This window comes from Polypterus senegalus, chromosome 18, assembly GCF_016835505.1.
Source record: "Polypterus senegalus isolate Bchr_013 chromosome 18, ASM1683550v1, whole genome shotgun sequence".
Classification (NCBI taxonomy): domain Eukaryota; kingdom Metazoa; phylum Chordata; class Cladistia; order Polypteriformes; family Polypteridae; genus Polypterus; species Polypterus senegalus.
In genome coordinates this window covers 70,514,998-70,531,448 of record NC_053171.1, presented here as the reverse complement: position 1 = coordinate 70,531,448, position 16,451 = coordinate 70,514,998, and the positions used below count along the sequence as shown (strand labels likewise).

The 16,451-nt window shown below is 38.9% G+C and overlaps 1 protein-coding gene across 5 annotated transcripts in view; it reads left to right on the top strand.

Annotated features, from left to right (window-relative positions):
- The window catches only part of sipa1l1 (signal-induced proliferation-associated 1 like 1), a 251,214-nt gene that overhangs the window by 170,196 nt on the left and 64,567 nt on the right, over nt 1-16,451 (top strand). For all 5 annotated transcript variants that reach the window (XM_039741579.1, XM_039741578.1, XM_039741577.1 and 2 more), the window contains one exon: nt 13,070-13,209. In XM_039741579.1, the coding sequence (XP_039597513.1) occupies nt 13,070-13,209 (140 nt within the window). The remainder of the gene's footprint in view (nt 1-13,069; nt 13,210-16,451) is intronic.

Here is a 16,451-nt window from a genome sequence, read left to right as displayed (position 1 = left end):
TTTTCATCAGAAAACCCGGTTTCCATGTCTACCTGTATTAGTTTAAGTGGCACTTTTACCACTAGCAATAGGGCGGACGCACTGACTTATCGTGTCGACTGGGCAACACAGTGAATGCGGCATCTGTCTATATATGTCTTTGTTTCCCGTAGCCTGCTACAGGAAGGTACTCTCCCGACCATTGGCATTGGTTTCGCTCCTTGCTATTTTCGTTATACTGCGACGGTGGTTTCCTAAGCCTTTGTTATATTGAATTCCTTTCTCACCGTTTTCCGTTCCTATTCTTACAGCGCTGTATGCTATGGCGGGCTTCGGCTAGTTTGTTATAATGCATTATGTGGAATTATTTGAAAATGCACCACTTTCTCCCACTTTTCTCACATTTCTTGTTGCTGGCGTTCTGGACTTATTTCCCTATTAATGTAAGCAAAATCCTTGCTTTTATGAAATATTAAATCAAGCACTTTATATAAAAAATATGTTTAGTGTTATAGTTTAATAGTTGGTGTTAACTGGCCTCCCTGAAAATGACACACAGATGTGTTCCTCTTGTGCATTTATTTAGATGTGCTTTTTCCCACAAGACCCATTACTCCTTGTTCTGGGATAGTTGAGGGACTGGGTAGACAATTGGAGAGATGCAGTAGTGGGTCATCAATACTACTATCGCTCAGCCATTTTAAGGCCCTGTCACATTAGATGACTTTACAGTGATTTTCAGTCATAGCCTTCATCTACAGTACTTAATCTTGTGAGTCTGGGGCAACTGGCAGGATGCTTATGTGAAGGGCAGTTGCCTAGCATGAAATGCCCTGCAATTGACCTAATTTAAACAGAAGAGAAGCTTGTATGTCTAATATCTTGTGTTTTATGTAGCCTGGAAGAATAGGAAAAAGGTGATAAGATTGCGACTACACTCCCTCATATAGCACCAGCTCTGTCTGAAAAGGGCGAGCTTCCATTGTGTTGGAAAGTCGGAACGCAGAAACTGAATTAGACTTTCAGTGCTGGGAATTGACATGGCCCGGGGATGAAATCAGCAACAACAGTCAGCAAATTTGAAAGCTGAGTAATGCGAGATCAGCTTTATTTGCCTGTTTGCCATACTGGGAGACCATAATGGGCCTTAGACAAGAAGAGCTAGCACCCCCTTCAACTGTCTAAAGTATAGTGATGGTTTACAATATTTAAAAAAAAAAAAAAAAACTTACTTTGGTTTAGATTCATGCTGTGTTCACGTTATTGGACAGATGGCACGTGTATAATGGGAGCAATATAACAATTTCCTTAATTCTGGATACTAAAAAACTTTGGTTTAGGCCTTGTTCACACGGGCGTTAAAATCGAGCGTTTTTTTTTAAATAGCGTCCGGTGGCGGATCAAGCGCCGAGTGTTTTCTACACGTAGGAGTCAATGATAGTGTTCACACGGGCTTTGGTGACGTCGCTTTGTCCGGCAGCGCGTTTATACGGCATCAAAAAAACGTTGCATGCAGCTTTTTCTTGGTGTTTAAAACCCAACAAACGCAAGGAAACCGCTTCTAGTTCGTTTTCTGCGCGTTTATTTTACGCTTCGGAGGACCGGATATATCCCATGATATTAATATTTTTATGTTTTCATATACAACATATATATTTTCATATTGCTTATTTTATTTTATTGTCTCATGTAATTTGTAAACCATGAACCTATTAATTTATGTTCTAATATAATATTTGATAACGATTATGTAGGGGGTCAATCCATTGGGGGCATTTCAGTGCATAACACCGGTGTAAGCGCACACTCGACTACTGTTTCCTTACCTCAAAGTGACAAGTAGTCTCTCTTGGGCTAACACCAAGTCGCATATTGGTTGATCGGCGTGCAATGTGGCATTGCACCAGCTGCAGCAGACAATCAAAAGTGGAAACCGACATCCGACAGTAATTAAAAACTTGCGCGGAAATTTTCGCATTTCTTCATAAAGCACAAAAAAACTTCCTTTAACCCGACGTTGTGCAGTCAGAGGTTGAACCCAGTAGCGGCGGTTTTTTCTCTCCCTACATCGCCGTATTACGAGTATTTTTGAAACAAGAAGATTAATATCTAACATAGCAAAATGGTCCATATTGAAAGGAGGCACCTCAAATAAAACAACAAGGGTTTTTATATCCAGTTCCCGACACTGCCTCCACAGGTTAACACACAAACTACAATTTGGGCTGCAGGCTGGCGTTAGACAGAGACAAATGAACGCCGGTGTAGAAGTCAATCGATCGCCACCACAAAATGCAACATAAACGTCTAGGACGTTCAGAGTAAGTTCGTTTATCCAAAAACTTAACGCCCGTGTGAACAAGGCCTAAAAGAGTCCTTTTGCTCACTTTTCTTGTATTTTTACTGTACTTATAAAGGTACAGATAAGTGTTTACATCACAGCCTTATAACAATAAATATTGAAATCTGGGACACATTTTCTATGGTTTCTGCAAGATGAGTTTTATTCATTTTTAAAGACAGGCAAATTTTCATAATTTTTATATTGATACCTTCTTTTAACTTTAAAATTTCTAGGTCATCGTTCAAATTTGTTATGCGAGTTTAGATTTTTGTGTACATCAATTTGGATAAAGATGTCTTCCAAATAAAGAATACAACCAACATATTGTTTATACCCAAGAATGCATTGTAATGTTTATACCTTATAAATTTTGCTTCCCAAAAGGCCAAATGCTAAACCAGTTGTTCTCCGGTTAGCCTAAAGGCAAACTTGTCTTCATTTAATTCCACCTCTCTCTCTCTTTCATCACATACATCACCTCCAAGGTATGTCACAAACGTATACATTATGTGAGTGGGAAAACAAAAGTGGCCAAGTGCTGCTGTTCTTATTAACACTACATTTTGACCTAAGCTCTTTGGCCTGATATGTGGTGTTTTAGTAGCTAAAACTTTCATACATTAATTGGCACCCAACCCAAAGGGTGTTGTCACAGACAGGGCCTGAAATTCCTTTTTGATGGGGGAATTCCCACATATAAATGCAAATACAGGGGATTTTACATTCTTGTGGGGATTTCAGTATGGTTATATAAAGAATGAAGTAGTTATCATTTATATTACCATTTTTATCATACCAAATGTACTCTGCTCAGTGTTTTAAAAAATAATGATTTAAAATCTATACCAACAAAATCAGACAAATATTACATCAGTGCCACTTAAATTAGTAAAGGCCAAGGTCACACTTTAATCTTGAACATCTCATTTACAACCACCCTTTAAAGCTGCTTTTCTAATGACATGCTTTTCAAATCAGATTTATCGTTAGGCAATATTTATGACCATTGTTGTTATGAGATTTATGTTTACATCAGTACATAGAAACAGTGGTTGGTTAACATGTAATGGACAAGTCAAATTAAATTTTCAAATGTCAAAAATAAGTGACGCTCAAATGTTTGTAATGTCTGCCACCCCTCCTTTTTTCCCCTAAGACTGGCTTTTGTGAAATCAGACTTCTCAGTTGAAGACCACTCTCTAATTTCAGAATTGCTTTCAGAAAGTCTTTATTACGTAGTCTTCAAGATACATTATAGAAGTGATCAGACATTTCTTGTTGCTTATGCCCGTGGACTCCTTCACAATTTGCCTCAAACCAGGACTTGCTGTATTAATTACTGTGATGATGTCTTGCATCAGTGAGACCAAATCCAAGTCGCTTTCACACAATTCAAGCACATGTTGTCTTTTCTTTGGTTATATTTCACTCTTTTAATACAACACTGCACAGGCCTAAAATCGAATCCATCCCCAAATGTGTAGTGCTTGATAATTAATTTGTAGCAATGAAATCAACTGTTTTAGTAGCCTCACAACTGCACAGACCTACAAATTTGTACGGCCAGTAACATATTAAGATATTAAATCATTTGACTGATCTCTGTCATACTTTAAGATGCTTTATGAGCTTAGCCAAATGAATGTCTGGCCAATGTGAACAATTAGAATGTATATTTTATTTGTACATTAACATAAAGGTCTTCTTTTACACCTACCATTAGGTGACCCAACTACCATCTGATAGCACTTGACTACCTTAAAAACTGTATAAATGCACCTGCAATTGGAACTCTCCGACCAGATTACGAAGCTGTCACAGACAACAACCACATTTAACACATGTGTAAATGGAGACCATTTACAACAAGCAGATAAAAGCTGTGTCACACTCTGGGACTTGTCCAATGATTTTAAGCCATAGACTTCTTAGTGAGATGACTACAGTTGGTGTCATGCTCACATAAAGCCCAGTCACATAATGTGACAGGCTCAGCAACTCACTCTGACTGGTCTGCTCCTTTCACTGTGGGTTCTCTGTGTATTATAGCTGAACACCAATGAACACTCATCTTGAAGTAAAATACATATAATACAGCTACAAGGAATAAGGAATGCAGATGTTTTGAACCTCACAGACAGAAGAGATGCTTGTCCATCTGATGTCTTGTGCTTTATGTTCCAGGAGAGAATAGAAAGGGCAAAAAAGGGCAGAGATTGCTCCTGAACTTGCTGAACCTGTAAATCCTTCTTAAGACAATCACTCTATCAGGCATCACGTTATTGGCTGTCTGAAAAAGGGACAAACACATGATTCTTTGGAAGTGTAAAGCTGTGCTGGAAAGTCACCACAAAACATTATAGACATATATAGGGTGGTCCAGATCTAATTATGAAATTTTCATTACGTTATAACTTATTAAGTTTATCACATAGAAAATCACCCCAAAAATCCCGGACCATTGAGAAGTGTGCGAACTGACAACATGAAGAATCGTCTTCGCGCCAAACTAGACTTGCCCCTGCATAAATCAAAGTCATCCAGATGATCTGGATCTGTATAATTAGATCTGGACCACCCTGTAGATATATACAGTAATCCCTCCTCGATCGCGGGGTTTGCGTTCCAGAACCCCCTGCGATAGGTGAAAATCCACAAAGTAGAAACCATATGTTTGTATGGTTATTTTTATATATTTTAAGCCCTTAGAAACTCTCCCACACTGTTTATAAATATTCTCCGCACAGTTATACAGTAAACCCTTGTTTATCGCGGTTAATCCGTTCCAGACAGATAAATGAATTTCCACGAAGTAGGATTCTTTATTTATAAATCTAATATTTTCGCAGTTAGAGCATTGAAAACCTGTTTACAACCTTCTAAATATGTTTTTTAACATTATTAGAGCCCTCTAGACATGAAATAACCCCCCTTTGGTCAAAAGTTTAAACTGTGCTCCATGACAAGACAGAGATGACAGTTCTTTCTCACAATTAAAAGAATGCAAACATATCTTCCTCTTCAAGGTGCCTGTCAGGAGCAGAGAATGTCAGAGAGAGAGTAAAGTAAACAATCAAAAATCAATAGGGCTGTTGCACTTTTAAGTATGCAAGCACCACGATAAAGCGGCCGCAATGAAGGGATCAATGTGAAGGTAGCCTTTTAGCATTTTTTAGAGGAGTGTCCATATCCTCTAAGCAAACAGCCTCTGTGCAAACAGCCCCTCTGTCCTGCTTGATGGAGCCATGGCTGTACCATCACTGAGTGAAGGGTTAACAGATATAGCAAGTTCAGTTGCTGTCTTTTTTTTTTTTTTTTCCTTTTTTCCATTCTGTTTGAGTATGTAAAATGCAACACATAAGAAAGACATCCACGTTTCTTATTCCTGATTGCAGCATTCTATGCATTGAACTTCCGGATAAGCATTCATTGCTATTTTGCTCATTGGCATACAGAGCCAGCCCTGAAGACTAAACACAAAATGCAACCCGTTTGATTTTATCCTGGCCATTCACAGTCTAGTTAGTCTTAGTCATTGGGTATGTCGTATTAGATAATCAACGTCACTGTCTGTGTCCAGCTGGCTTAGATTATGCAAAGAAGGCTACACTGGAAAAAACTGGAAAGTCATCTAATATCACAGAGTCTTAAGGTGATATTTTATGCAGAAGTTGATATGAACTTTACACAGAGAAGGTCATATCAGATCTCGCTCTAAATATGATGAGGGCACTTGAGGCGCATCTTGATTCCAGTTGTCAAAGTAATATACCTAAGTTACATTCAGTATAATGCCAAGTGTAAAGAGGCAATAGGGAAGCTGACTTTGTAGATGTGCCATGGCAAAGAGATAGCCATTTATCTTGAAACTTGTTTCAGTTTTTCTTTGCTGTAAATGTATCTGGCCCTGCCTGCACAGAGTCTGTTCGTTCTCTATGTGTCAAGATAAGTTTTCCTCAAAGTATTTTGGTTTTCTTCCCACATCCCAAAACATCAAGATTAGGTAAACTGGTAACTCTGTAGGCTCATGTATGAGAGTGCTCTGTGTTGGAAGAGTGCCCCATCCAGGTTTGATTTCCACCTAATGCTTAGTGATGCTTGAATCGGTACCTGCTCCCAATAACCATTAACTGGAGAAATGGGTTTGAAGATGAATAGCTGGATGTGCAATTGCAAAAACATCCATTACATTGAGACACTCATTTTATAGTCTTCAGTCACTCATCAGGACTACATACAGTAGGTAATCCATCTCATTATCATTCCAAGATGCCCCATGTTTGTAAAAGGTTGTATTTGCTCATACTGCTGAATTAACAGGGTTGTGGGATAAAATTGGCAAAAACTAAGATCATTTTATTTTATCTTCTTAAAAGATTAGCAAGATTTATTAGCTTTAGTAAGTTAGACCAAACAGGATTTTTAAATAAAGTGGGATGCCCTTTATGCGACAATGAAATTCAAGTCCTGTGGGCCTCAGGGTATTGCTTTAGACATTGCCAAAGACATGAATGTTGTGATTTAGTTTTGCTGTCTCATTTTAGGGTTAGTGGTCACATTGCTAGAAGACAGCACAAGCTGAAAATTTAATAAAACTAGAAACCATCGCTAGGTCTGCTTTATATAGCTCTGTGCTGCTGGTAGCTGGACTAGTTTGACGGCACCAGTTTTGTTGGTCTTGTTTTATGTTGATTACATCAATCTACACGTACACTGATCACACTTAATCTGATTTGCTGGTCATGGAAGAATCTGAGCTTATGCACTAGTACAGACCACAAGGCACTCATTACTGTAGTGAAAACTCAGCCACATATTCTTGTCTCTTGTCATCCTAATCCACATGTGTTTGGGTCATGTGGTTAAAAAAACAAACTGGATATGACAGGGTTGTGTGCTGATAAAGCATATATTAGGAAATTAAGTAGGTACCAACTTACATTTAGTTGATTGCAAGGCACTCCTTGTCCAATTAGAACTGTTGGCCACCCTAATTGGCATATTTTTGGGATGTGGAAAGAAACCACTGTCTCTAGAAAAAATTAAACATAACCACATGGAGTGAACCTGCCACATACACATAAATGCTGACTGGGCTGCTTAGAACTCAGGGCACTGTATCACTGTACCACCCTAGATAAAGATGTGTGTAGACCTTTATGAAGTGTACATTTATCTTCTTTCAAATGTAAGTGTAGCTGTCATAGGTGGTCTATGGCGTCAGGATAATTTTAAGCAAATAACCACACCCCGCAAAAGTGCAGGCTCAAATCAGGTGCACGTATGTACAAACGTGATTCACTCCAGGGACAGATGAGGGTGCCTGGCTAATTGCGAACAAGAGTCAAGCACCCCATTAGAGTAGCCGGTTATAAAAAGAGCCTGCACAGGACAAGAGGGGGATCAGAAGAAAAAGAGAAAATACAGAAAGTATGGAGGTCAAATGGAGAGAAACTGGCAGGAAGGGGACTGAGCCAGTGCGAAAGAGAGATCAGAAGCAGGCAGCTGGCAGTGGGGGAGCATGCAACCGACACTCAGGGGTGACCTGTTGGTTAAGTGTCTCTTCTACATAAGTCAGTTGAATGCAGCAGAAGTCGGGGAAGCTTGACGGGGCACAACAGGCGGCAGCAGGGATGCGAACCTAGAAGAGGTTTGGTTTGGTGTGGCACCTTTCTAGGTTCCAAGAGATGGCAGAGACCCAAAACTGTAGAAGACTGTTGGCTGTGCCTGTCATTTAGGCATCTCTTCTACTGCAGGGTCCTCGTGCAGGGGAAGTAGAGGAGATGTCTCGGGGATTTTAAAGGACAATTTCCTGCTGCAGAATTTTAACCATGATTTTTTGGATATGTATTTATTGTACTTTTCGCCTCCACGTATGCATTGTTCTGTGGATTATTTTTTTACAAGAAGATTGCTCTTCACTGATGCAAACTTTTGTTTTCCGAATTTTTTTTTTTTTAAATAAAGCACTTTTTGACCTTTGCACCTATCCCTTGTCTGGATGTATGTGTCCTCGGTTGCCTGGCTCACGCTTGGTTACATTATTCACAGTTGTGTGTTCAAGAGGCTCCCAAAGACAAACAGGTGCATGGAGTCAATTTGCACTGTCACAGTTACAGACTGACAGTTGAGTTCAGTTTGTCACTTACTGGTAAGTGTCCTTCTGAATGTTAGATTAGCATGTTTAGATTTTGGATCCTTCTTTCTAAGATGTCTTTTTTAGGATTCTGCTTCTTGTAGCTTCTTGATTTCCTTTGTGGCCAATCAAAATATTTATATATTACTGTGAGGCTGTATTTATGGTTAGATTGCTGGCTTGATAGAACACACTGGTAGATAATATTGACAGGCTGAAGCACTCTTGTAAATGAAGTTAAAAGCTTAGTTGATTGAACACTTTTATGACTTTTTGATAACGAGGCAATGTTACATTACTGGCAACTAGGAGCTATGAATAAGCAGGGCCAGATGCACGGCATTGGTGTAATAAACATGGGAATAAATTTTCTCTACAACAAATATCATATCTCACATAGAGCTGCAGTTTTTTTTTCTTTTTCTTCACCCTTGAAGAAGCCCAAGCATCCAGATGTTATAGCCCAGCTCAGTGTAAAGCCTACTCCAGGGCAGCTGGAAAATTTCAAGATATCTAATGTTCATAAAAGTAGTTATTTTGTCTTGTTTCTCCATGCTGCCAAGATAGCCAATTTCCTCCTTTTGAGTGTAGTTTCCCAATCAATATCATGTTCTCATCCTCCGCTTCTGCATGTCTTTCAATTCATTTATAATTTTAATTCCATGCCATAACTTTCTTTTTTTTCTTGCGAACTGGACTTTTTTCTGCATTTCTTGCTGCAGGTGTGACATCTCACCTTTCCACTTTGGTGTGTTCATGTCTGCTTTCAAGTGTGTTTGCACAAATAAAAGCCGATTTATGTTTTTACATCAAGACTACGCCAGGGCAATGCGGCGTCAAAAGCAATTTATACTTCTGTGTTACACTGCATCGTAGGCACACACCTGAATGTTTGTTTTTCTTGCATGCTACAGACACCAACAACTATCGATCCATTAAAATTCAGGCAGTTTTTGCTCACCAGGATTACCGCTCCACTTGCTACACATTGTCTCCTATAGGCGAATGCACTTGTCCTTCACATTTTTTCACTTTTTCATACATTCCGCAACTTTCAAACCAGAAGACAAATGGAAACATGTTTCTGGGAATACATCGTTACCAAACTTGGCTAATCGGAGTCCTAGGGGTCTGCATAGGTTTCACATCAACGCAACACAGAGTCACATTTTTGAAGAGGTGTGCATCAGGCTACGTGTGCATCAGGATATAGCTGACACAGACTGTGGCACAGGCTCCATGCAGTAGTATAAATCAGCCTTTAGATTATGATAACTGTCTGTTCGGTCATCTATTTGTGTTATTGCTACAGTTTTTTTTTAATGTTATTTGTTGTACTGTCATTTTGATTACAGTTTTGTTGACAAGCAATGCTATTTTGTGTGGTTTTCTTAAGGGTGCAGTCGTACAATTTCTAGTTACTGTGTCGGTTGCTGGCCATGTGGTCGCTGACACTGAGACACATTATATCATGTCATGACTATTTAATATGACGATTAGCAGTCGGTATGCTAGTTTTTCATTATTGTCTAACCTAACACAGTGACTGAGTGTATTTAGTGTACAGTATTTTTTTGCCACTACCTTTAGGTTATAACGTTTGAAATCTGTTTTTTCTAATTTCCCTTAAAGTATCCTTTTTTGTTTTTTGCCCCTAAATAAAGACCTTCATGCCTCAGTCCACTATCCCCCAGCTTGCTTTTATGCTGCCATCATTACTGTTTCAAAATTAATTTTCAGTCCGTGTTTTGGAAGAATCTACTTCTTCTACACAAAAAGATATTAGCAGTCCAGTAATAAATTAAAGGTTGGTGCTATGTCACAACTCAGCTAATTTGGAAAGCATTGCTTTCTACATCCTTCTACAAAATTGACCACTTTGAAGGACATTTTACTTGAAATTTCCTTTTTGAGGAATATTACATGAATGTATCATTGTTGCCATACTGCACATACACAAAGATCCATTACATAGTGTAAGTACATTATACAGTGGTGTGAAAAACTATTTGCCCCCTTCCTGATTTCTTATTCTTTTGCATGTTTGTCACACAAAATGTTTCTGATCATCAAACACATTTAACCATTAGTCAAATATAACACAAGTAAACACACACACATGCAGTTTTTAAATGATGGTTTTTATTATTTAGGGAGAAAAAAATCCAAACCTACATGGCCCTGTGTGAAAAAGTAATTGCCCCCTGAACCTAATAACTGGTTGGGCCACCCTTAGCAGCAATAACTGCAATCAAGCGTTTGCGATAACTTGCAATGAGTCTTTTACAGCGCTCTGGAGGAATTTTGGCCCACTCATCTTTGCAGAATTGTTGTAATTCAGCTTTATTTGAGGGTTTTCTAGCATGAACCGCCTTTTTAAGGTCATGCCATAGCATCTCAATTGGATTCAGGTCAGGACTTTGACTAGGCCACTCCAGAGTCTTCATTTTGTTTTTCTTCAGCCATTCAGAGGTGGATTTGCTGGTGTGTTTTGGGTCATTGTCCTGTTGCAGCACCTAAGATCGCTTCAGCTTGAGTTGACGAACAGATGGCCGGACATTCTCCTTCAGGATTTTTTGGTAGACAGTAGAATTCATGGTTCCATCTAACACGGCAAGCCTTCCAGGTCCTGAAGCAGCAAAACAATCCCAGACCATCACACTACCACCACCATATTTTACTGTTGGTATGATGTTCTTTTTCTGAAATGCTGTGTTCCTTTTACGCCAGATGTAACAGGACATTTGCCTTCCAAAAGTTCAACTTTTGTCTCATCAGTCCACAAGGTATTTTCCCAAAAGTCTTGGCAATCATTGAGATGTTTCTTAGCAAAATTGAGACGAGCCCTAATGTTCTTTTTGCTTAACAGTGGTTTGCGTCTTGGAAATCTGCCATGCAGGCCGTTTTTGCCCAGTCTCTTTCTTATGGTGGAGTCGTGAACACTGACCTTAATTGAGGCAAGTGAGGCCTGCAGTTCTTTAGACGTTGTCCTGGGGTCTTTTGGGGTAATTTTGGTCCGTCTGCCACTCCTGGGAAGGTTCACCACTGTTCCATGTTTTTGCCATTTGTAGATAATGGCTCTCACTGTGGTTCGCTGGAGTCCCAAAGCTTTAGAAATGGCTTTATAACCTTTACCAGACTGATAGATCTCAATTACTTCTGTTCTCATTTGTTCCTGAATTTCTTTGGATCTTGGCATGATGTCTAGCTTTTGAGGTGCTTTTGGTCTACTTCTCTGTGTCAGGCAGCTCCTATTTAAGTGATTTCTTGATTGAAACAGGTGTGGCAGTAATCAGGCCCGGGGGTGGCTACGGAAATTGAACTCAGGTGTGATACACCACAGTTAGGTTATTTTTTAACAGGGCCATGTAGGTTTGGATTTTTTTCTCCCTAAATAATAAAAACCATCATTTAAAAACTGCATTTTGTGTTTACTTGTGTTATATTTGACTAATGGTTAAATGTGTTTGATGATCAGAAACATTTTGTGTGACAAACATGCAAAAGAATAAGAAATCAGGAAGGGGGCAAATAGTTTTTCACACCACTGTAGTTCACTTAAACATTCTCAGTGTGGCATAGTCGCAAGTGGTGCTGCTGATGCCAGCATACACTTCTAGATATCTGGTTTCAAGGCCTACTGTATTACATAATCAGAAAAGCTATGACAAGAACAGGCCATTCAGTCCGACAAGCTTGTCCATCCTATTCACTTAGATCATCCAAACTAAGATCATATCAAGACTGTAAGACCCCTAAAACCATGCTCTCTAACACACTGCTTGGTAATTTGTGTCCGTGTTTCTTTGTGTAAAGACAAACTTTCTGGCATTTGTGCAAAAGTTTCCAACCATGTACCTGTGTTCTTTAAAGTAACAACTAGGATCCACTGTACTTACTCATTTTAGAATGTTAAACACTTCAGTCATGTCCCCTCTTAATGTTCATTTGCATAAACTAAAAAGCTTCAACCTGTCCTCATAGCTTGTATGTCTTGAACCTGGAATCACCGTAGTTGCCTAGTTCTCTGGACGTTCTGTCTAGTGCTATAATGCCCTTTTTTGTAATATAGAGACAAACACTGTGCACAGTGGTCCAGGTGAGGCCTCACTAGTGTTTTTGATAACTTAAGCATATAACCTTCCTTGACTTGTACCCTACACATCATGATGCATAACCTAACATCATATTAACTTATTCTCTTCTATCCAATGTCTGAATGTACACAGTGCTGAATCTACGCTTTGGATGGTTAAACGTTTTAAGAGTGAAGAGATAATTACAATTTATATTGACAGGATTTAATAAACTGAGAATAAGTCAGGGAAAAGTGTTTTTAAAAAGTACATTATACATAATAAAAACAAATTATAATTCCAAAAAAGGTTCAAGGTAAAAATGCTAAAAGCTTCATGAATTGCACCATTAGTTGTATGTGATTTTTTCCTAACTTGTTTTTTTTTTTAGTTTTTTTTTTTTCTTTTTGTTTAGTGACTTCTCCATCTCATTTTCATTTCAGGAGGTGATACACTGCCGGTTTCGTTTACTGCTATAGAATGATATTGAGAAATTAACAAAGAACTGTCCTTTTCCTTTATTTAATGTTTCAGGTTTGGAGCAAATCGAAACTCCCCTCTCTCCATGGATCGGCAGAATGCTACAGACCTTGGTATGAGTGGCAAATCAGCTTCCAGTTGGCAGAGAAATGAAGACGGAAGCGGTGGAGGAAGTAGCGAAAGAAACATAGCAGGTATTTCTGACATTTGGCTGGCACATAGTTATTAATGACACCTACTCTAGACCATATGTAATGTAGGCTTTGGCATTTCCCACCCTAAGGTATTTGAGTTATTTTATTAAGTTACCTCTATGGAGAACACACACACACACACACACACTCAGATGCTATTTAGCTTGACTTATCTACTACAGTGTAGGACTACCCCTTTAATGGCCAGCACAAATTCAGGAGGGTATCGACAAAGCTCACAAACCTTTTTGCCATCTCAAGATAAGATGGGAAATCCTACCAATCAAAAGTTAAATCTTTGAAGCTTCATCAACACCCATCTTCTTTTACAGATATGAAATGTGTACTCCAGCCTGTACCATTGACAGAATGCAGGATTTATCCATGAATTTAATGTGGTTATTCCAAACTCTGACAAAAACATCTGCATGTAGTAGTAGCTCAAGCTGAGAATCTTTAGACCCAGGTGAAAGCTTTCCCACCTTTACTCATCTAGTTTTGGTTATGATGTGCCACACTGTGGTCTCATCTTCCTGTTTTTATTTGGCATGAGTGGAACCCAGTGTGGCCTTCAGTTGCCATTGCCCACTTTCTTGAAAATCCAATGCGTTTATGTGTTTATATATGGCTTACTTGTTGACACAGTTGTTATTATAGTTTTTAAGGCTGGCTTTATTATTATGATTTAGGCTATATTCCCTTCAACTGAAGAGCTGCACAGAAGACCTTGGCCATTTAAGAGGTACTTGTGCCTCAGGATGCAAAGACATTAGGAGTTGGTAGGGAGGGGAACATTATCCTGGTCATCTTTTGGTGAAAGAATGAAACAAGTGCCATCGTAGTTCAAGCACATGTCTTAACAAGCAGTCTGGTGCTGTTTGCACATGGAAGGCATTGGACACATCCATCCTGTAGGGCTGTCCAGCTGCTATGAACCTGCTTATCACTTTTTAAGTAATTTATTTCCCGTGCCATCTGGTTTTGTTTTCAATCTGTAATCACAATATTTGAGTCATGGTAATCTATGAATAGCCTCACATAAAAGTCAGGCGTGAGTCATCGTAGAAGCAAAGTCCACAGTCATGCCAATAATTTCTATGCTAACAATATGTTTTTCAGTGACATGCCTTGAGTCATTGTTAGATTTGACTGCACTCCTCCAGATCTAACAAGACAGTCCAGAACAGATGCTCCATCAAGCCCATTCTCAAAAGAACGGATACTTCCTTATTTGTAGTCATTTATTCACAGTATACCTTGAAACAGTAAGCTCTGCAATTAACTTGCCTTTTTCTGTGCTATTATATTTTTTCATTAATACCAATGTACTGTAAAACTGCTGATCTGGAAGCTAGCTGTCAAAGTGATGTGGCTAGAGCTGTAAAATCTACTGTTCTGTAAAGCATACAATTACTTTGTGTCAGTATGCATTCTGGACTCCTACTTGCCTCTATTGTTAGTGGAATGGAAAGCTGATATACATTATATATGTGTGTCTACCATGAAATATCCCTGAAAGCTTTTAGTTAATTTTGATGAAATGGCTTCCTCCAGAGACCACTGCCCAATTTCCAAACCAGTCAATGTCAGACTCTACATTCCTCTCACATCTCAGAGATGTGCAAGCTAGTTTATTGGGAGGCTCTGAAATATACCAGTAGGACTACAAGTGAGTATTGGGCATATGTGAGTGTAAGGAGGCCAAGCTCCCTGTCATCTTATAAAGGAAATGCAATGGATTGATAAAATACAATTTAATACCACTTCAGTGATGGGGTAAATGCAATTTAAGAACAGAGAATGTTATCCAGAAAGACATTCCACTGCGTAAGCACTCCTGCTTGCACGTGCACGTCTGGAATTTTCTCATTTTGTAATGCATTGTTTTATAAGAAATGATTTGGTGTAGCTCATTGTGATATACTTTACATTTTGTGACAAAATAATTAGTTTTACCCAGAATCATGGCTATTTTGACCATGATTGCACACGTTGGGATCACCTTAAAAACGTGACGGCCCTTAATGACTGCAGTATGTTTTTTCTGCTGGTAGGGTGCACCAGAAAGGCCCAAATAATGCAGTTATCCACAATTCAGTGCTGGGAGTTTCCCAACATATTGTGACATATTTTGGCCACATGGATACTGCTAATGATACTTGTAGGTAGGCTGCCATGCCTATCAAGCCCATTTTGGTCAATCCGCAGAGAGAACATCACTGAGTAAGCAGTAGATCACATAGTTCATCACAGCACCTTTGTTGATACTTTCGATAAAAGTACAGAGATGTAGCTGCCATGAATTAGCACTGTCCTCTCAAAGGAATCTTTGAATTTCATTCAGTATTCTTTGATATCTTGCAGAAGATGTCTTTTTTAATGTCAATTTTAGAAAATGGCAAAATATGACAAATGGCATCGCAATTTTGTGAAATTTTGTATGGCCGTTGCCATATTGTTTAAGGCTGCTGTTATGCAACTATATTATTCAGGAATCGTGTGATGTAGAAAGTCATCTTCCCACCTACAGTATATAAGATGGTGGTGTACTGAATTACTTTTTCTGAATATTACATAAAAGTCCAAACAATAAAACAAAAGTAGTGTTAGTTAAAGGAAAGTTAGGCCTTTTGTATTGACATTTTGAATTTAATTTTGCTGTTTTGTTTTTGTTCTTTGCTTTTAACATATCAGGTGTCTGTCTCTTGTAACCATTCCATGTGTCTCTTTTTTGGAATCTCTGTGCCTTGGTTATTCTGCTTGGCTTCATTTAGCGAAGTCTTTTTGGAACATGCTGGTGATTAGAAGTGATGATGCCTTAGGTGATGGAAATAAAACGCACAAAACTTCACAGCATCCATAATAAAGTCTGCTGTGGACCTGTTGCGACAGCCAATTTTTTCTGGAATAGTGACAAAGCTTGTCTCCCAAAGCCTGGCAATGGAAGACATTCAGCAATGAAGTCCACTTCTCTCATAGGCCTGATGAAAAATCCAGGCAATACTTGATGTGGCAGTGTGCTGCTCGGGATGTTATGAAACCAGAATTTTTGCATTCAATACCGAAACACGTTGCATATTACAATCTTTTTAGTTAGCTAATAAAATGTGTCATTTTGCTTCACTTTGCATCCATAATGGCTAACACAGTACAACACCCTACTACTACAGATATATAAGACATCGAAGTGTACCACTATTAGTCACAAAGGGACTCTCATTCTGCCCTGCAAAGCCCATTGA